Source organism: Pristiophorus japonicus, chromosome 1 (genome assembly GCF_044704955.1).
Source record: "Pristiophorus japonicus isolate sPriJap1 chromosome 1, sPriJap1.hap1, whole genome shotgun sequence".
Taxonomy (NCBI): domain Eukaryota; kingdom Metazoa; phylum Chordata; class Chondrichthyes; family Pristiophoridae; genus Pristiophorus; species Pristiophorus japonicus.
Genome location: NC_091977.1, coordinates 387,645,416 through 387,666,977, shown reverse-complemented (window position 1 = coordinate 387,666,977; position 21,562 = coordinate 387,645,416). Strand labels below are relative to the sequence as shown.

Sequence of the window (21,562 nt, the reverse complement as noted above, 5' to 3'; positions counted from 1 at the left end):
ATGTTTCATGAGGACCATGCAACATTTATGGACAACTGTAAAAAGTAAAAATCTCTCACCCCTACAGTCATGCGTGCCTGCCGCCCCTAGCCCTGACAAGGGTTAGCTGGTGCATTCTGTAGTTGGCAAGGTAAGACTGCTCTATTTTCAGTAACTGATTTATCTTTCATTTATTTTTGATGATGTTGTGCAGCTGTTGTACTGAAGATGTTGTGCTGATGTTGTGAAGGTCTTTAGTGCTTTAGAATCCTCTAACTCACCTCCCCCCCTCTTTCCCCGCCCCCTCCCCACCCCACCCCACCCCACCCCACCCCACCCCACCCCACCCCACCCCTCCCCTCTGGCTACCTGCGCTGATTTCTTATATGTAGGTAAGATTTTTCTGTGCCTACAAAAGTGGCCACATACACTGACTTAAGTTACTGGAGTAACTTTCAGCTGCCCAAATTTGCTTCGATGGCCAGAAGAGGTGTAAGTGGTTTGTCATGCCCTCTCTTGGAGAGAACAAACTAAACTAGAAAAAAACCTAACTAACTGGAGCAAGTTAAATGGGGAAATTTGTGATCTTTAAGTTACTCCAAAAAAAGCTACTTAATCTTTAAAAAAAAACAGGGCAACTCCTGGGGAAACTTGAGCCCAATCACTGTACATTGTTTCAAAATCTTTTTAAAAAAAAAACAGACTTATCATTTGAATAGCAGAGTTGAGTGTATGCTTTTAAATTTATAATTCCTGTCATTTGAGATGAATAAGTTTAGCACTTGGCTGGGGATACTGCTCAACAATTGAAAGCTTTTCATAAAAAATGTTTAATTTATTCGTTTGATTGATGGTCAATAGAATGAAACTATTTAATATTAGAGATTACTATTGATATTTATTTGGTACCTTTCCCATTTTACATGGCTTGTTGAATTCTGAGAATTATAGTACTACATTAATGGGGAAGTCTAGCATTATTCCAGTAATCTGTTTAACTGAATGTATAAGAGATAAAGCTACCTTTTCTATCAGAATGCTATTTATTTGTGAAAAAAACAAGCAGATATTGTAAAATGTGAAACACAAAAGGGAAAAAAAACATGATCCCCTTCTAAGGCCTCTCGTGGGTTCACCTCCTCTCAACCTTTGGAATGCTTTCATAAAATAATCCTTCCAGATGGAAAGTTGCCTACATTAGTGGATGAACTCTAACACGTAAATGAATAAAGCAATAATTTCTGAGAAAAAATGTATTTCATAAACTTTCCAAATTCAAAATGTAAACTTAGCTTATGAAAGTGCCATATCTAACCTTGATTTATTAATCCTCAACAATAGGACTGCAACTATTTTATGTGTTGTCACACTTTTTCTTTGTAACTGTTCATTTAATTTATCACTTGCTTAAAAAGAATTAAAGCTTTATTTAAGTTTTAATGTGATATGAAAATTTTCAAGTTCCAATTTCCTTAAATGGCTTGAAACTTGGGACAAAAGTACTTTTGAAGTGATTTATGCTCTGTGAGGACCTATTACAGCTGTTAGTTCTACAACAGACCAGAGTTTAACTTTAAAAAAAAAAAATCCCCTTTTAATCTTCCAGCTTCTCTTTTAAACACACATGGCCTGAGGTTTGGGGATCGCTGCTCCTGCTCCACTGCTGAAGAGCTCGACTCCCAACAGTGGAGGATATGCACTCCATCCCAAAGTGTAGTGATAGGGTTATTTAAATAGCTTGGATGGGAGTCCCTCACTGGTGCAGGCACGATTGAGGCATTTCACCCAACTGCCTGCATGACAGTTGGAGCGGTTCCAAGCTGCTGTATGGCACAGAGAGTGGTCTGGGAAGAGCTGAATAGCTGACAGCAAATTTTAAATTAATTTCAAGGTGATCAATCACCTATTCCGGAGAAATATTTCTGGCGTTTGGAAGGCCCATTGCAGAAGTGGTGTGAGTTCCGTTGAGCCTAGGGAGAGTGTCAAGACCATGTGGCATGAAGCTTACAGATTCAATCTGACCTGTCAAATCTAGCCCACTATTTTGAAATGTTAATTTTAAATATCAATTGTGGTGAAGGTACTAGTATTGTATAGGAGTTGCCAGTATGGAGAGTGCATGGAGTTGGAGGCAATCTATTGGCTTGGATAGGGAATTGATTAGGAGGTAGGGGATAGAGAGTAGGGATAATGAGTATATACTCAAATTGGCAGGATGTGATTAGTGGTGTCCCCTAGGGATCTGTACTGGGGCCTCAGCTTTTCACTATATAAATGATTTGGGTGAAGGAATAGAGAGCCGCATATCTAAGTGTGCTGATGACACTAAGTTAGGTGGCACAATAAGTAGTGCAGATGGGAGCAGAAAGTTGCAAAGGGATATTGATAGATTAGGTTAGTGGGCAAAACTGGCAGATGGAGTTTAATGTGGGAAAGTGTGAAGTCATCCACTTTGTGTTTTCTAAATGGTCAGAAGCTAGGAACTGTGGAGGAGCGGAGAGATTTAGGGGTCCAAGTACAGAGATCACTAAATGCTAGTGGACAGGTACAAAAAATAATCATCTTCTTTCGTATGCTAGTAGCAAAGCAAATCAAACTTCAATATCCAAGTTGGATATCCAAGCCAAAGCTTCCGGTGTAACAGCGTGAATATCTTGCAGGCTGCCTGCAAATTTCCTCTGAGGGCAGTGCTCAATGATGTGCTCCGGGGTCTGATTAGGAGCTCCACAGTCGCATGATGGGGATGCTTTAATCTTTCACCTATGGAGAAGGTGGCAGCATCTATCATGATCAGTTCTGAGGCAGTTGGTGGATATCCACTGTTTGCGAGGAAGGTTTCATCCACAGGTTGTACTGTGGGGTCCTCTATAAGGACTCTTTGCTTTGGGTCCTAGTGCTTTTAAGGATTCTGGGGAAACACCATCTGGACTAGAGGCTTTTCCATATTACGTTGTCGACAGGGCCATGTTTAGTTCGTCCAAGGTGAGTAGATCAGACATAGTTGACGATCTTGGTGTTGCCGTCAAGTTTGTTGAAAGCTGCCGCTTCATCTGCTGACATAATTTTTTGTCCATCAGAGCCTTTGATGTTTGTATCAATTCAAAATGTTAATGGAATGTTAGCCTTTATCTCAAGGGGGGTGGAAGTTATGTTGCAGCTGTACAGAGCTCTGGTTAGACCCCATCTGGAGTACTGCATTCAGTTCTGGGCACCACATCTCAGGAAGGATATATTAGCCTTAGAGTGGGGCAGCGCAGATGCACCAGAATTATATGGGAGCTAAAATGGTTAAGTTATGAGGACAGATTGCATAGACTAGGCTTGTATGTCCTTGTGTATAGAAGATTAAAGGATGATGTCATTGAAGTTTTTTAAATGATGAAAGTATGTAATCAGGTAGCTACGGGCCCAAGTTTCCCCAGGCGTTGCTCTTTTTTGGAGCAACTAGATTTTTTTGGATTAACTTAAAAATTGCAATTCTCCCCATTTAAGTTGCTCTAGTGTAAGTGAGTTAGTTAGATTTTTTTTTTAGTTTTTTTTTGAAAAAGGGGGCATTACCAGCCACTTACGCATGTTTTGGCCATTTAAGCAAGTTTAGCCAGCTAAAACTTACTCCAAACTAACTTAGGCCAGCGTAAGTGTACGTTCTGAAAAGCCTTGCGGTGAATTAAGAAATCAGCGCAGGCAGCCAGAGATGGGGGGGAAGGGGCGGGGGGGGCGGGGAAGGGGACCTTGCAAAGCACTAAACACCTTCACAACAACATTAAAGAAACATAAATACATTTAAAGCACCAAGCACTAAACAAAGCAGTACATTTGCACCAAGCACTAAACAAAGCACAAAAGGTAATAAGCAATTAATTAACAAATAAAAAAATAGAAGGAACCCTGCACCTAAAGCACCAGGACCAAAATAATAAGCAATCAATCAATCAATAAATAACAAATAAAAAATAGAAGTCCTACCTTAGGGAACGCAGCGGGCCGCCAATGAGGGAGCCCATGCGGCCAGGGCTAGGGGCGGCGTGCTTCGGGCCCCTCCCACACAGCTTGCAGAGCGTTGCACAGATTCGGGCTGCTAGGAGCCACTGCACATACGCACGCACTCTAGCTCCGCCCCCAATCCACTGGCCACGCTACGCCATCACCAAGGAGAAGCTGGGGAGCGGCCAGAATTGGGAGGAAGATTTTCGGCGTGCTTGGAGGTGGACAAAAGCGGCGCACCTCGGGTGAATGTGCCAGAAAAAGGGGTTGGGGAAATTTGGGCCGAGAGAAACTATTTCCTCTGGTGAGAGAATCCAGAACCAAGTGGAAATCTGAAACGCTCCTCAAAAAATTGTTGAGGCGAGGTCAATTGAAAATGACAAAACTGAGATTGATAGACTTTTGTTGGGTAAGGGTATGAAGGGTTATGATACCAAGGGCAGGTAGATGGAGTTAAGATACAGATCAGTCATGATCTAATTGATAGCAGAAAAGGCTTAATGGGGCTGAATGGCCTACTCCTGTTCCTACAGAGAAAGAAACATAGCTACGGAGAAAGAATACAGGAAAATTGGTCCAACCATGGCTAATAAGAGAAGTTAAAGATACTATTAGATTAAAGGCAGAGGCTTATAATGTTGTCAAAAGAGTAGTAGCCTGAAGATTGGGGGAATTTTAGAATTCGGCAAAGGATGATCAAGAAATTGATGAAGAGGGAGAAAATCCAATATAAAAATGAACGAGCAAGAGACATAAAAACAGGTTTTAAAAGCTTCTCTAAGTATGTAAAAAGCAAGTGATTAGGGAAAGTAAGCGTGGATCCCTTATAGGCAGAGACAGGAGAAGCTATAATGGGGAATACAAACCTGCTCCATCATTCCATCATATCATGCTGATCTTCTACCTCAACTCCACCTTCCCGCACTATCCCCATATCCCTTGATTCCCTTAATATCCAAACATCTATCGATCTCTGTCTTGAATATACTCAACGATTGAGCATCCACAGCCCCCTGGGGTAGAGAATTCCAAAGATTCACAAAACCTTGAGTGAAGCAATTTCTCCTCATCTCAGTCCTAAATGGCCACCCCCTTTGACCCCCCCAGCTCTAGACTCCCCAGCCAAGAGAAACATCTTACCAGCATCAACCCTGTCAAGCTCTGTAAGAATTTTATATGTTTCAATGAAAAAGAATGACTTGCATTTATAGTGCCTTTCATGACCACTGAATGTCTCAAAGCGCTTTACAGCCAATGAATTACTTTTGGAGTGCAGTCACTGATGTAATGTAGGAAACTTTTATTTAACTTCTCTTGTTAGACACAGTTAGACCAATTTTCCTTTATTCTTTCTCTGTAGCTATGTTTCTTTCTCTGTAGGAACAGGAGTAGGCCATTCAGCCCCATCAAGCCTTTTCTGCTATCAATTAGATCATGGCTGATCTGTATCTTAACTCCGTTTACTTGCCTTGGTACAATGAGAACTTATTAAACAGTATTCTGCTGTGAATTTTTGACCAAGGATGGCAACTTAATTAAAGTTTAAATATAGAGCTGGTGTGTTCAAGCTTTTATTCTTTGATGGGCTGCTTAGGTACTGCCCATGAAGCACATGACATTTAACTCAATGTTCCCATGAATTTGCACATATTTCAAGTGGCTGACACTAACTAATTTTAGTGTTCTGATTTAGAATTTCACATGATAATTTACACACAAATAAAGTAGATAAATTGCCACGCCTGGACGAAATGTATCCCAGGCTGTTAAGAGAAACAAGGGAGGAAAATGAAGAGGTTCTGACCATCATTTTCCAATCCTCTCTGGCTACAGACGTGGTACCAGAGGACTGCTAATGTTGTACCATGGTTTAAGAAGGGAGAAAGGGTTGGACCGAGTAATTACAAGCCAATTGAATTTTTTGAGAAGGTAACTAGGAGAGTCGATGAGGGTAGCGTGTTTGATGTAGTCTCCATGTAGTCTCCAAGGCTTTTGATAAGGTCCCACAAGGCAAACTGGTCAGAAAAGTAATCCAAAGGAATTGGGATCCAAAAGAAAGTGGCAGGTTGGATCCATAATTGGTTCAGTGGCAGATAACAAGGGATAATGGTCAACAAGTGTTTTTGTGACTGGAAGGTTGTTTCCACAGGACTCAGTATTAGGTCCCTTGCTTTTCATGCTTTGCAGATGATACAAAGATTGACTGTGGTTGATAGTGAGAAAGAAAGCTGTAGACTGCAGGAAGATATCAATGGTGGGCAAAAAAGTGGCAAATGGAAGTTAAATGTGAGGTAATGGATTTGGGGAGGGCTAACAAGGTAAGGGAATACAGCATAAATGATAAGATACTGAGAAGTGTAGAGGAACAGAGGGACTTTGGAGTGCATGTCCATAGATCCCTGAAGGTAGCAGGACAGGTAGATAAGGTGGTTAAGAAGACATATGGGATGCTTTCCTTTATTAGCTGAGGCATGGAATATAAGAACAGGGAGATTAAGCTAGAACTGTAAAAAAACACTAGTTAGGCCACAGCTAGAGCACTGTGTACAGTTCTGGCCACCACATTACAGGAAAGATGTGATTGCGCTAGAGAGGGTACAGAGGAGATATATGAAGATGTTGCCAGGACTGGAAAATTTTAGCTATGAGGCAAGATTGGATAGGCTGGGGTTGTTTTCTTTGGAACAAGAGGAGGCTCAGGGGAGACTTAATTGAGGTCTATAAAATTATGAGGGGCCTAGACAGAGTGGATAGGAAGGATCTATTTCCCTTGGCAGAGAGGTCAATAACCAGGGGGCATAGATTTAAAGTAATTGGTAGAAGGATTAGCGGGGTGATGAGATATGTTTTTCTCCCACAGTGTGGTGAGGGTCTGGAACTCACTATCTGAAATGGTGGTTGGTGGTAGAGGCAGAAACACTCATTGCATTTAAAAAGTACTTGAAGTGCCATAACCTACAAGGCTATGGACTAATAGCTGGAAAGTGGGATTAGCTTGGATAGCTCTTTTTTGGCCGGACCAGACACGATGTGCCGAATGGCCGCCTCTGTGACATAACCTTCTATGATTCTAATTATCGATAAAGAAGGCTACTTAGCCCATTTTAATTTATCCATCCAGAATGATCCTAAAGTACTCCCATTGTGATATCCAGTTGGTTCATAAATGATTTCAGGGTTTTTGTCTCCATTTTAGCTGGAGACCCAATTCCATCTTTATTCACTCTTTGTCTTTTTGTATCAATAACTTATCGATATCGGTCTTAAATTTACCTTTCATTGGGCCCAAGTTTCCACAGGATAAAAAACGGGCGCCTCTCCGAGCTGGGCGCCCGTTTTTCGCACCTAAAACGGCGCCAGAAAAAAAACGCGCTATTCTCGAGCGCTTTGCAGCTCCTTGTCTGTTTGGCGTGGCGCCCAGGGGGGCGGAGCCTACACTCGCGCCGATTTTGTAAGTGGGAGGGGGCGGGTACTATTTAAATTAGTTTTTTTCCTGCCGGCAACGCTGCGCGTGCGCGTTGGAGCGTTCGCGCACGTGCAGTGTGAAGGAAACATTGGCACTCGGCCATTTTTGTAGTTCTTTGTAGCTGTTTAATTTTTGAACATTTTTTAATAAAACCATATTGTCATCAGCACATCAGCACTGAGGCTACCCTTCTCACTGTCTCCTTCCCCTCCCCACCCTCTACGGCAACAAACGGCGGTTTCCTCCCCCTCCCTCCCCTCCGCGGCGGCAACAAACCGCTGTCTCCTTCCCCTCCCTCCCCTCCACGGCGGCAACAAACCGCTGTCTCCTTCCCCTCCCTCCCCTCCCTCCCCTCCCTCCCCTCCACGGCAACAAACGGCAGTTTCCTCCCCCTCCCTCCCCTCCACGGCGGCAACAGACGGCTGTCTCCTTCTCCACCCCCCGCGGCAACGAACGATGGCTGAAGCACTTTCACACAGGTAGGAAGATGGTTTATTTAATCTTTTCTTTGCTTATAAATGTTTATTCAGGCTGGATTTATTTGTATAATATTTGTAGAAGTATAAATAAGGATTGATTGTAGAATTTAATGACTCCCCTTCCCCCCCCACCTCGTTCTAGACGCCTAATTTGTAACCTGCGCCTGATTTTTTAATGTGTAGAACAGGTTTTTTCAGTTCTACAAAAATCTTCACTTGCTCCATTCTACTTTAGTTTGGAGTACGTTTTCACTGTGGAAACTTCGAAATCAGGCGTCAGTAGCCGGACACGCCCCCTTTTGAAGAGAAAATTCTGTTCCAAAGTAGAACTGTTCTACCTCACTCGAACTGCAGAAAGAAAAATGTGGAGAATTGCGATTTCTAAGATAGTCCGTTCTCCACCAGTTGCTCCTAAAAATCAGGTGCAAATCATGTGGAAACTTGGGCCCATTAGCTTGATTCTGTATCATCTAGCCCTACTATTGTAATTTTGTTTAAATATTCCAAATTTACCTTTTAAAAGCTCTTAAGTATCTTATATACCTAATAAGATTAGCTCTCGGATGCCTCCTTTCCAGGCTGAAAACTGAAGTCTCTCGGGTCTTTCCTCATATCTTGGATGTTTTACACTAGGATCAGCCTCATGGCTCTTTAGCACTAGAATGGCTTCCTTTTATCTTGGTAAACTGGATACTGTACAGTGCTCTGGTCAGAATGCACATGGAACACTGTTTGATTCTGACTTTCTCTCAGTTATGTTCTACTTTCTTAACTATGTGGTTCAGCATTGTATTGGTTTGTTGATTGGTGCTGCACATTAGTTGGACATATTGAGCATAGAGTCTACCAAGACTCGTAGATCTTATCCAACTTCATCCATAGCTATTTCAACACAATACATGGTATCAATGTGTTGCCTATTTTTCCTTCCTCTGTAGTATTTTGCACTTATCTGAAATACATTTTACCACAGAACCATTTTCCTGCCCACATACTTATTTTGTCCCCCTCATTTTGTAATTTCTGTGCTACCTTCAATTTCACTTGCTCCTCCTAGATTGGTATGATCTGAATTTGACTTCTTTGCATTGACTGTCACATGCTTTTTTTTACACATTCAATTGGTTTTCCTGTTATCTAGGTTATTTTATTCATTCAGAATATTTACTATTTTCAACCCATCAGGTCAGCATCATTGTTTTCCTCCAGTCAGCTGGCCTAACCCTGCACATTCCTTATATACTTTAATATTCCTCTTTTATCAGCAACCATATAATTCCCTTTGAAAATAATTTATGAACTGCGCTTCTCCAACAGTTTCCAGCAGAGAAAGCCATGTTCTAACTGCCCTTTTATTGTGGAAATAATCTATCACTATTTGCTTTATAACCCCTTCAAAATCTTGAAAATCTCTTATCAGGTTATGCTTAACCTCCTTGGCTCTTGTGAAAAAAGCCCTACCTTCTCAAGTGTCTTTTCATAACTGGTTCACTCTTGCTTTCTGTCAGGTAGTGTTCCCCTTTGAGAACATATACAATCACAATCACATGGATGGCTGTGGAAGATCCAGACCTAAACAGTAAATGTGTTACAATGAAACACGTGATTCCAAATGTCGAAATGGCCACTTCCCAATAGGTGATGTGGCTAAGTTGTAAGACAAGTTCAGGTTTTGGATGAATTTATTAATGTCTTAAGCTTCACTTTTATGGATTATTATGAAGCCTAAACCTCTCAGTTGTACAGTATTGGATTTGTAACACAGTTCATGTGTTGAAGTATTGTATAAAATCTAGTGATGTAGTGAAATATGTCCCTTGTTCCCCTAACATTCTCCCCTCTTTTGCTGAAGGCAGTTAGTCCCGATAGGACCAGCAGCTTCTGCAGTACTTTCAACAAATGGCCATTCTTCATGTATAAACATCACAACTGAGGCTGCTCTCAATTGGCATACTCAAACTTTCCAGCAATGCCATTCATTGTGTAGCAGTTTCGAGCAGGAGCACCAGTTGATTTTATTTTTCTTCCCTTGAAATTGTTATCTTATGTTTCCAACTGCATATTTAAATAGAATTAATATTTTGTTCATGATATGCCTTTAAAATAAGGATATGAAATGAAAATATACAATGTCATGGGTGCTTTTGATGTCTGTGGGATTTCAATGTTTGATGTACTTGTAGCAATACAGATGTTTTAATAATGTGCGCATTTTATCTTTTAATACTCTGAGCATTGTGATTAGTGTTTTTCAGATTTAATTACAATCAGACTATAAACCACATTCAATAAGTTAAAATACTATTGAATTGTGTAGAACATTCAAACTAACATTAATAAAATGAAAAAGTTGTAACAAATTTTCTTGTGATTTACTTGGTAATTCAATCTACATGGAAGTATCTTGCCAAATGCCCAGAACAAGTTTAGTATTGTAGTCCCTATAATGGCTAATTGTCTGCTTTGTACAGCAGTTTCACAATGTGTAATCAGCATTTTTGAAAAATCACTTTTTGGGATTCGTAGAATTAATGCATTATGACTTGTTGTCATTTTGCCCTTTTAGGGAAATTCTTGGAATTCAAGCTGAGAACCATTGTGTTTAGTATACAACTTATGTCAGCAATGCTCTTTATTTCTGTTGAAAAGCATTTGGTTACAAGATTTCGAGCATTACAGGATAAATGTGATTGCCAAATACTGTATGTAGAATTTACACTTTTGAATAATGTAACACTACGGAGCCGAAATTCAGCTCCCCAATAAGGCCCGTTACTGCCCGTTTGCGGCAGAGTTGAGCAGTCGCCGATTTCTGGTCGATTGGCCGCCGCAAGCTAAATTCAGCTCGGGGTTTTTTTTGGTGGTCCCCACTCCCCCCCCCGCTGCTGCTGACCGGCCGTGCATGCACCATCGGGACCCCCTCCACCTCCCACAAAATTTAGCGAGCAAAATATTATGGCTGCTGAACGGTGCCCCCGACAGCTTTTTCTGTCGGTGCACCTTGTATGCTCTCTCTCTCTGCCCTGCCTGCATAGTGGCCATTAAAGGCAAGGGCCCAATGCTGCGGCCGTCATTTTATTTTTTTTGCCGGCTGACTGCCATGTTGGCCGGACTATTGTGCCCTTGGGTCCAGTTGGGCCGCCAACAGGCAGCCTGGCACCCCTCTTGGGTGCCAGGCCACTGGTCTGGCCGAAACCCTCCTTGGTGATCCAGTGTTCGATCATGACTGATGGCTGATTCCCCTTTAACGGAGGCGAGATACGTAGTGACGCAGACGCGCAATGACGTCACCACTGCTCCTCTGCTGAGTGACAGCGGAGGAGAATCTGTCCCGCCTCCACTTCCACCCCTCACCAGCACTTACTGCCATACTTCCGCCTCCTTTATGACCAACTATCTGGCTGATTGGAAAAAAAAACAAAGAGGTGAATTTTGTGAAAGAGGAGACGTCGTCCGAAACGGCGGTAAAAAAAAAACTTTTAAAAAAAGGTAGGAGCACCAGCTTTCTGGCGGGACTAAATTTCGGCCCCTGCCTCTTTCCCCAGGCATATTGTTTGTGCATTGCTAATCAGTTGTTTAAATATTGGACCGTACAAAATTGACCATTGTAAAGAATAAATAGGATTACAGTATCTGGCTTGCATCGGATTTTCAATTACTCTTCCTCCCAAAATTTACATTTAGATAAAAGAAGCACAAAAACTTTGCTTCTGATTGCAATTGTGACTTTCAAATTTAATTTTTTTATCTTTACCAGGGTCAGATTCGATGGGCCGTACCCTCCTGTGCTGTTTTATGAAGTGCACTATTCTGATTCTATGATCTTAATTTAAAAATTTTGAATTTAACAAGCAAGCTTAAATTGCAAGTTTTTTTAATACATCGCAGTTATGCCTTTAATGTACAATTTCTGCAGTGATGTACCTAATCGAATTCTAAGAGTACATTGTGCACATGGAATAGTTTCATGTTCAAACCAATTATTCCATCTTTACAATTTTAAATTTGTTGTTTCTGTGGACACGAGGGGAGGAAGAGAGTGGCTTATATTTGATTGATTTCGACAAATTGAGATAAAATTGCCTCAAACGCTATTGTTTGTACCTTGATATTTTCTGCAAAAGTTGTACAGTTATCAGGAGTTGAAGGCGGTCTAATTGCGGATCTAGGAAGATGAATTTGTGCTAGTGGTTAATTATATTTGATTTTTAAAAAAAATCTGTTTCCCTGCACAATGCGCCATTCTCGGAACAAATGCTTAACGTGTTCTTGTGTCTGCATGTGTTGCTGCGTTGCTGCTGAAGGTGTCAGCTCAGTGGTAGTACTTTTGCCTCTGAGTCAGAAGGTTGTGGGTTTAAACCCCACTCTAGAGATTTGCGCACGTAATCTAGGTTGACAATTCAGTGCAGTACTGAAGGAATTGCCATCTTATGGATGAGATGTTAAACCGAGGCCCAGTCAGCCCTCTCCTGTGGACGTAAACAATCCCACGACACTATTTGAAGAAGAGGTGGCTGTTCTCCCAGTGTTATTTATCCCCCAACCAATACTTTAATTTTTTTTTAATGATCTTGTCATTTGCTTCACTGCTAATTGTGTGACCTTGCCTTGCAAAGATTGTTTGCCGCGCTTTCTAATTATAATAGTGACTAACCTCCAGAAGGTCTACATTGGCTGTAAAGCGCTTTGGGACATCCTGAGGTTGTGAAAGGCATTACATAAATGCAAGTTCTTTCCTTTTTTCTTACTATTTGAAGCTGTAATCTGATTTATTTGCTTGCATTGCCTCAATTGCGTTGGTCCTTCTAGAGTCCCACTCCTGTTATACTGTTGATAAGTTTAGTTTTGGAAGAAAATTGATCAATTTCAGGTGATATGGTAGGTAACTCTATTTCCTTTTCTACATAGTTGTCAATTTGGGATCGTGGCTTAAATTTGTTCCTTGGTCTGTGTGGCAATGAATTTACCAGCTAAATCATTAGAGGAATGAGTGGTATCTTTAAGTGATTATTCTGTTCCAAGCATCACCTGACTGCCACTCAAATTTGTTTTCTTTTATGTGTGTCTCCCTTTCATTCAAATGCCTTTTACCAGAATGTTTATATCATCTTATGGGTTAGAAAGAGTTATATGAACGTTTTAGATTGGAGTTCTTAATTAACCTACATTTTAATTATCTTTCAGCTTTTAAAGCTTTACAGTTGGGAAGGTATCTTTATCAAGACTGTTGAGGTGGCAAGGGAGAAGGAGCTGAAGTATATGCTGAAAGGAGCTGTTTATGTCATTGCAACATGTGAGTTTTATTCAGAAATGATCATTTATGAAAACTTTTGATAGCTTATGAATCAGAATATGTTCAAAGCAGTTGCACAACATTAGTGTGCAATTTAAGAAATCATTACATAACGGTTGCAGGCAGTACAATCTACTCCTGATAAATCAGTTGTTTTTTGCAGTTAAAAACTTTGAATTGCCCATTAATTTAGTGCTTAAAAAGTTTCATTGTACTTTGAATCGAGGAGACTGCAACACAAAAGACAGAAATTTTATTCTATATTAATACAGGTTATTTGGCACCCTCGGGACCCTGCCGAACAAGAGATTTTAGCGCATGAAGGGAGGTCAGCGGCCCGGAGGGAGGCGGCCTGACGTCGGGGAAGAGTGGCCCCAGTGGGTCGAGTGTCACCACGGCCCCAGCGGGTGTTGGTGCGGGCCGAGTGTGGGAGCGGCCCCAGCGGGCCGAGTGTGGGAGCGGCCCCAGCGGGCCGAGTGTCAGCATGGCCCCAAAGTCGGGGTGGAGGTTGGCCGCGTTCTGCGCTTGCACTCCCGGCTGCCGGAATCATGCTGGACGAGGGGTGATGCCAGAGAAGGGAGGTCCAGCCTGTAGATGTCCTGTGGAGCTCATAATGAGTCAGAGGATTCGCTCTAGGAGATATCAAGGCAACTGATTTACCATGACTGAATAAATCAAATTGCATTATTTAAAAAAAATGTACAATGAAATTTTTACTGAGAAGTAGGAATTGAATTTCACTATTTCTGTCCATTATTCTACAAAAACTGTAAGTGAGTGGCCTTTATATTTTATGTATATATATTTCCTTACCTCTGTATTTAATTTATATCCTTTCTCATTTTTAAAACTGAAAATACAGAGCAAAGTGATATGCAAGATATAATAATTGGGGGTAAAAATCTAGGGAATGAAATTTGCATCGTTTGTGCCTCCCGTTAACGGGGCGCAAACAATTTCTCGCCCGGGGCGCAGGGTTGCAACCACATCCCACAAAACTTCATCGGATTTAGTGGAGGTGCAAACCAGCAGTGAACAGCTTCCACCGGTAGCGCCCAGGGCCGCTGCACCGGTGATGATGATGTCATTGCCGTGTGCAGCGACCTGTTTTCGCCATGAAGCAGAAATTCAGTATCGAACCGCGAGGCCACCATGGGCACTGTTTGAGCCCGCCACATGGGTCGCGAACCACTCCGCTCACAGGACAAAAATTAAAGGGAGGTGTGTGGCGATTTTTTTACTCAATGGCCGACATACCGGTCGCGGCCTTGCATTGCCGATTTCGCGGGGCCCGTGCCACCATGTTGCAGCCCAGCACTCTGCTTCTGAGCCAGGCTGCTGCCACGGTACCCCGCTCCCCAGAGGAGAAGTGGTGACTCCTCACCCCATTGCAGAGTTCGCAGTGGCCCTCCCCTTTAACGTAGCGCTGAAAAATTCACACACTTAGCGCCCCGGTCCCACTGGTCCCACCTCTGAGAGGAAGTGGAGTGCCCGATATTGTGTTCCACTTCCTCTCGGGGGCGATATCCACAATTTTGCGGCTGGGACGGGACTTTCTCGCCGGGCACAGGAAGTCCCGCCTCGCCTCGGTTACTGCCCCCAAACTGGGTGTTACCGAATTTCAAATTCCTAGCATTTAGCAGTAGAGGTGAGAGGTAATGTAATTGAGCTGCACTTGGGGCAGTCCTTGGCTTTGGTAGCACTGAATCATTGACTAATCGAAAATTATGGCACAGAAGGAGGTCATTCGGCCCACTGTTTCTGCGCTGGTCGAAAAAGAGCTATCCAGCCTAATCCCACTTTCCAGTTCTTGGTCCGTAGCCTTGCAAGCTTCTGCACTTCATGTGCGTATCCAAGTATTTTTTAAATGTGATGAGGGTTTCTGCCGCTACAACTTTTTCAGACTGTGCGTTCCAGACCCCCACCTCTCTCTGGATGAAAGACTTTCTCCTCAATTCTCCTCTAATCTTTCTACCAGTTATTTTAAATCTATTGCCCTTGGTTATTGACCTCTCTGCTAAGAGAAATAGGTCCTTCCTATCCACTCTATCTAGGCCCCTCATAATTTTACAAACCTCAATGGGTTAGACTTTCCACTTTACCTAGCTGGCCTAGAGCCCATATATTGCCCAAAATGGCCTGCTATCGCCCATTTTGACTGAAAAGTGGAAAGTTAGGCTGGAACATCGCCGGAAAATTCTCCCCCCCACCTTTGGCTCACATTGCCGAGGTAATCGCCCGCACATCACCCAGCCCAACTTTCGGTACATCGCCGGGCTGATCGCTCGCCGAGAACATCGCTGGAGAATAGTTGCTATTCCCGGGCCTTCCTCACAGAACTGGGCATTTTGAATGTCGGAGGAAGGGTGGAGGCTGCTAAAAAACGCGAGCTTATAAATTGAGAGTTATTTTAGGGTCTTTTACAGATAGATGCACTCACATTTATACTTATATTTAATAATTATAATAATAGCTTTTATTTTAGTAGATTAAGCATTTTTTTAACTAAAAAGGGCATTTATAGCAAGTGATAATATTAGTGATAGTGATGGGGCCTATGACTTCTCTGCCATTACTTGTAACTGCTCACACGCTGGCGTCTGAAAGGATCAATCGAAGAGGTGGCAGAGGAGCCGAATGTACAGCCAACGAAGGTACAGGGAAAAGCAATCTAATCTCAACTTGTCTGAAAACGCGTGTCTTAGGAGGCTGCGCTTCTGGAAGGAGGTCATCGATGAGATATGCCAGCTCATCAAGGGGGTTCTGCAGCCTACCGGCACCATCAGGACCGCACTGCCTGTTGAGGTAAAGGTTACTGCGGCACTATCCTTCTACGCATCTGGATCCTTTCAGCTGGCGGTATCTGTGGCATCTCTCAGCACGCCACACATTGCTCCATTCGACATGTGATTGAAGCACTTTACGCTCGCAGGCTAGACTTTATAAACTTCCCTATGACTAGAGAGGCACCAACCAGGAGAGCTTTGGGTTTCTCGAGAATAGCAAACTTCCCCAAGGTGCAGGGAGCAATAGACTGCATGCACATTGCCCCGAAAGCCCCTTTACAGAACCCGAAGTTGTTTCATAACAGAAAGGGATTCCACTCCCTGAATGTGCAGCTCATTGTCGACCACAACCAAATTACCATGGCAGTAAATGTTACATTTCCAGGCAGCATCCATGATGCGCACATCCTACGTGAAAGTGCTATCCCTGACCTGTTTGTCATTCAGCCAGAAGGTCAAAGTTGGATGTTGGGGGATAAAGGATGTGGCCTTGCCAGTTGGCTCATGACCCCCCCTGCGTAATCCCCTGATGGAAGCCGAGAAGCATTACAATGAAAGCCACATAGCTACACGCAACATCGTCGAAAAAACAGTTGGAGTGCTCAAGCAGCACTTCAGATGCCTGGACCACTCTGGTGGCAGCCCACAGTACCACTCTGACCAGGTGGCTGAGTTTATTGTGGTGTGTTGCATGTTGCATAACCTAGTTATAAGGAGAGGACAACAAAATCAGATGGGGCTGCTGGTCCATCTCCAGAAGGAATGGAGGTGGAAGAGGCAGACGAGGAGGAGGAGGAGGAGGCTGATGAGGACCTCGGAGAGGACAATCAGCCTGGCGATGAATCCATGGTACCACCGTCCTCCCCCTGAAGACTGGAAAAACCCTGTGGGAGTTACGCGGCTGCAAAGCTGTTGCGCCAGCAGCTCATAACTGAACGCTTTGCATGAACTTACATTGGGGATGGCTACAGTTATGGTTAGTCACAGTTGCATTTGCGTTGAGTTATGTTTTAGCCTTGACTGCTCTGCCCTGGCCTGGCCATTGTTGTACAACAGTTGCATTAATGTTTAGCTTAACTTAACATGTTACTATAAGACAATGCACAACAATTGTTACATTAATAAAATGTTTTATTAATGTAACAAGAATTTTAATTTTTAACAACTCCCCCCCCCCCGCCCCCAACTATAAACCAACAGTAACAATAAGATAAAAAGAACACAACAATAATAAAAGTAATAACATTAAAAATAACAACAAAAACACCCCCCCCACACCCCTCCCTACCTGTGGCCACGTTTCCCTCCAGATGCTTCCCCCACCGCGCCCCACCCGCCCGTTTTGGTCCCCGGAGACCGAGACGAGTCTGGCGTGCAGCGGGCAACGGAAAGACTTCCTGCCATGGTGGGGGTGATGGTGGCACGATCGACTGGGGGGGGGGGGCGGTGTTGGAGGGGAAGACGAAGCGGAGGGATCGTCTTCCGACTAAGAAGGAAGTTCTTCCTCCTGGCTCGTTTGAGTGCTTGGGCTGGTATTCGGACCGAGCACGACACTTTGGGGTGCAGCGTTATGCACAGCCAATAGCACATGCCGCAAGACATTGGTGGTGGTGATCTGTGCACACAACTGTGCAAGTATCTGCCTCGCTACCTCCGTATGCTCAGCAAACATCTGTGCAAAGTCCCGCGTGAACGGGTGAAAAGCCTGGAGATGCTCGCGACTTATCGCGACCGTCTCCTCGTACAGGGAGATTAAGGCCTCCAACCGATCATCTCTGGGAGGCGAGTGCAGACCTCGCTGACCCAACCTCCGTGGGGTCGGCGTGTGCACAATAATGCGCCTTGGCGTTGCCGGCTACATGCCGCTTGGTCTTGGAGCCTCTTCTGTCTCAATAGAGATGTCCAAAGTGGCCACAGGTTCATCCCCATCTGTGGGATCAAACAAATGTTCCTCCTCTGGTTCAGTGGTCGTAGATATTTCTTCCTCCTCCTCCTCCTGTTCCTCTTCCTCAGGTGAGACCTCCACTGGCTTCTCCAGTTGACCTTCAAAGCACATTTGAGCTTATTAGAACATCAGGGTACACATTGACGAGAGACGTTACATAGTATACATCATGTGGATTTCACTGCCCCAGAAAACTGTCGCGGCTGCATCCCCTGCTCTTATCACTTCTTATGTTATCAACCTGAGAGTAACACAAAGGCTGCATGACATGACATGACATCATTCGTATATTGCATTATAATTACAGGATGTTACATTACTTTTTAAAACTGTTTGACACATTACTCACGAGACGCATTGCAGGGTTCCGCAAGACCACGGGTGGTGGCCGAACGGCTTTCATAGCCCACGAGTGAAGCTTCACGCTCCTCCAGGTCAGTCAGTGGTTGTAGCTGAGCCGTGCCCCCTCCGGTGCACCTCTGCTTGCTGCAGCTGTTAGATCTCTTCTGCAAACGAGAAAAGAGCATGGCATAAGCTAATTGACGAGGTATTATGGAAACACAACAGTTTCAAACGTTGCATGCAAATAGGATCAACAATTGATGCACAGTTGTAACAAAGCTCAGCATGTTTAGGAGCTACAGCTTGACACATATATCTCTCGATACTGCAGCAGTCAGAGAGACTTAAAAAGGGCACAGGTTCAGAGCCCTGTCCAGACACTATCAGGGAATATATATATATATATATATGTGTGTGTGTGTATGCATGCATGCATGCATGCATGCATTTATGTGTGTATGTATGTAAATAATTTACAACAATTAATGAAATCAATACAATATAAAATCTGTACTTACTCTTGCTGACGTCACCAGGCTGTTCCAGCGTTTGCAGCACTGGTCAGGCCTCCTCGCCTCGTGGGATACCGAGGCGACCCTGTCCATGATCTGGTCCCAAATTTTCCAATAGACCTGGGGTGGAGGTTTCCCACTGCCACTCCGGGTTAACTCACCCCACCTGGAGTGCACCTCCTGGACGAGGACCTCATTGGCCTCGTCGATCCGCCTCCACATTGTCCAATGATGACATTTTTATTCTCTTTTTTTTATCTGTCACTCTCTCCAACTGCTTTTATATATTTTTTCTCTGTTTTATTGCAATCTGTCACTCTTTATTCTCTATTTTCTTCTCTTTATAACTATGCTTTCCTCCTCTCCTTTCTCGCTCTCTCTCCCCCTCAGCAATGGCCTTCTGCGCATGTGTGGATGACCCCTAAACTCACGAAACGCGGGAAAAGCTGTCCACCAAAAAAAAAAATTGCATTTGCAGAAGGCCGTTGCTAAGGAAGCTTTTGCCTTCCACATTGCTGGCCGTTTGCTGGGCCCACGTAACATCGCTGACCTTTCGCTTCGCCCATTTCACTTCGCTGGCCTATTGCCAAGTCAAAAATCGCGATCCAAAAAATGGGCGATGTTCCAGCGATCGGTAAGGCTGACACATCGACCATCGCTGGAACATCGCCCATTTTTTGGGCGATAGCCAGCAAAGTGGAAAGTCTAGCCCATAAAGTCTCCCCTCAGCCTCCCCTGTTCTAAAGAAAACAACCCTAGCCTATCCAATCTCTCCTCATAGCTAAAATTCTCCAGTCAAGGCACCATCCTCGTAAATCTGCTCTGTACCCTCACTAGTGCAAACGCATCTTTCCTGTAATGCGGTGACCAAAACTGTACGCAGTACTCTAGCTGTGGCCTAACCAGTGTTTTATCCATTTCTAGCATAACCCGTCCACTTTTATATTTTATGCTTCGGCTAATAAAGGAAAGTATCTCGTATACCTTCTTAACCTTCTTACCTGCCCTGCTACCTTCAGGGATCTGTTGAATGCACTCCAAGGTCCCTCAGTTCCTCTACACTTCTCAGTATCCTACCATTTATTGTGCATTCCCTTGCCTTGTTAGCCCTCCACAAATGCATTACCTCACACTTCTCCGGATTGAAATCCATTCGCCACATTTCTGCCCACCTGACCAGTCCAGTCCATTGCTATCTTCCTGCAGTCCACAGCTTTCGTCTTCATTATCAACCACACGGCCAATTTTTGTATCATCTTCAAATTTCTTAACCATATCCCGTACATTGAAGTCTAAATCATTGATATATACCACAAAAAGCAAGAGACCCAGTACTGAGCCCTGCGGAACCCCACTGGAAACATCCGTCGACCATTACCCTTTGTTTACCCTTTGGGTCTAATGAGGGTGCAGAACTTAATGTAATTAATACAAGTAGAAAAAAAGTACTCGAGAAACTAATGGGACTAAAAGCTGACAAATCCCCTGAATCTGATGCCCTACATCCCAGGGTTCTAAAAGAGGTGGTTGCAGAGATCGTGGATGCATTGGTTTTGATCTTTCAAAATTTCATAGATTCTAGAACGACCCAGCGGATTGGAAGCTGGCAAATGTAACACCGCTATTCAAGAAAGGAGATGGAGAAAACAGGGAACTACAGGCCAGTTAGCCTGACATCAGTTGTCGAGAAAATGCTGGAATCTCTTGTTCAGGAAGTTGTATCAGGGCACTTAGAAAATCATAAAATGATTAGGCAGTCAACATGGTTTTATGAAAGGGAAATTGTGTTTGACAAATTTATTAGAGTTTTTTGAAGATGTAACTAGTAGGGTAGATAAAGGGGAACCATTGGATGTAGTGTATTTGGATTTCCAAAAGCCATTTGATATAAAGTGCCACATAAAAGGTTATTATACAAGATAAGGGCTCATGGGATTGGAGGTAATATATTAGCATGGATAGAGGATTGGTTAACGGACAGAAAGCAGAGAGTAGGGATAAATGGGTCTTTTTCAGGTTGGCAGGCTGCAAGGATCAGTGCTGGGGCCTCAGCTATTTACAATCTATATTAATGACCTAGTTGAAGGGATTGAGTGTAATATATCCAAGTTTGCTGACGATACATAGAAACATAGAAAATAGGTGCAGGAGTAGGCCATTCGGCCCTTCTAGCCTGCACCGCCATTCAATGAGTTCATGGCTGAACATGCAACTTCAGTACCCCATTCCTGCTTTCTCACCATACCCCCTGATCCCCCTAGTAGTAAGGACTTCATCTAACTCCTTTTTGAATATATTTAGTGAATTGTATTCAACAACTTTCTGTGGTAGAGAATGCCACAGGTTCACCACTCTCTGCGTGAAGAAGTTTCTCCTCATCTCAGTCCTAAATGGCTTACCCCTTATCCTTAGACTGTGACCCCTGGTTCTGGACTTCCCCAACATTGGGAACATTCTTCCTGCATCTAACCTGTCTAAACCCATCAGAATTTTAAACGTTTCTATGAGGTCCCCTCTCATTCTTCTGAACTCCAGTGAATACAAGCCCAGTTGATCCAGTCTTTCTTGATAGGTCAGTCCCGCCATCCCGGGAATCAGTCTGGTGAACCTTCGCTGCACTCCCTCAATAGCAAGAATGTCCTTCCTCAGGTTAGGAGACCAAAACTGTACACAATACTCCAGGTGTGGCCTCATCAAGGCCCTGTACAACTGTAGCAACACCTCCCTGCCCCAGTACTCAAATCCCCTCGCTATGAAGGCCAACATGCCATTTGCT

At 43.5% G+C, this 21,562-nt stretch overlaps 1 protein-coding gene across 6 annotated transcripts in view; it reads left to right on the top strand.

Annotated features, from left to right (window-relative positions):
• LOC139274170 (ATP-binding cassette sub-family C member 9-like) overlaps window positions 1-21,562 on the top strand; it is a 343,814-nt gene that overhangs the window by 99,609 nt on the left and 222,643 nt on the right. For all 6 annotated transcript variants that reach the window (XM_070891221.1, XM_070891210.1, XM_070891227.1 and 3 more), the window contains one exon: window positions 13,093-13,201. In XM_070891221.1, coding sequence (XP_070747322.1) covers window positions 13,093-13,201 — 109 coding nt within the window. The remainder of the gene's footprint in view (window positions 1-13,092; window positions 13,202-21,562) is intronic.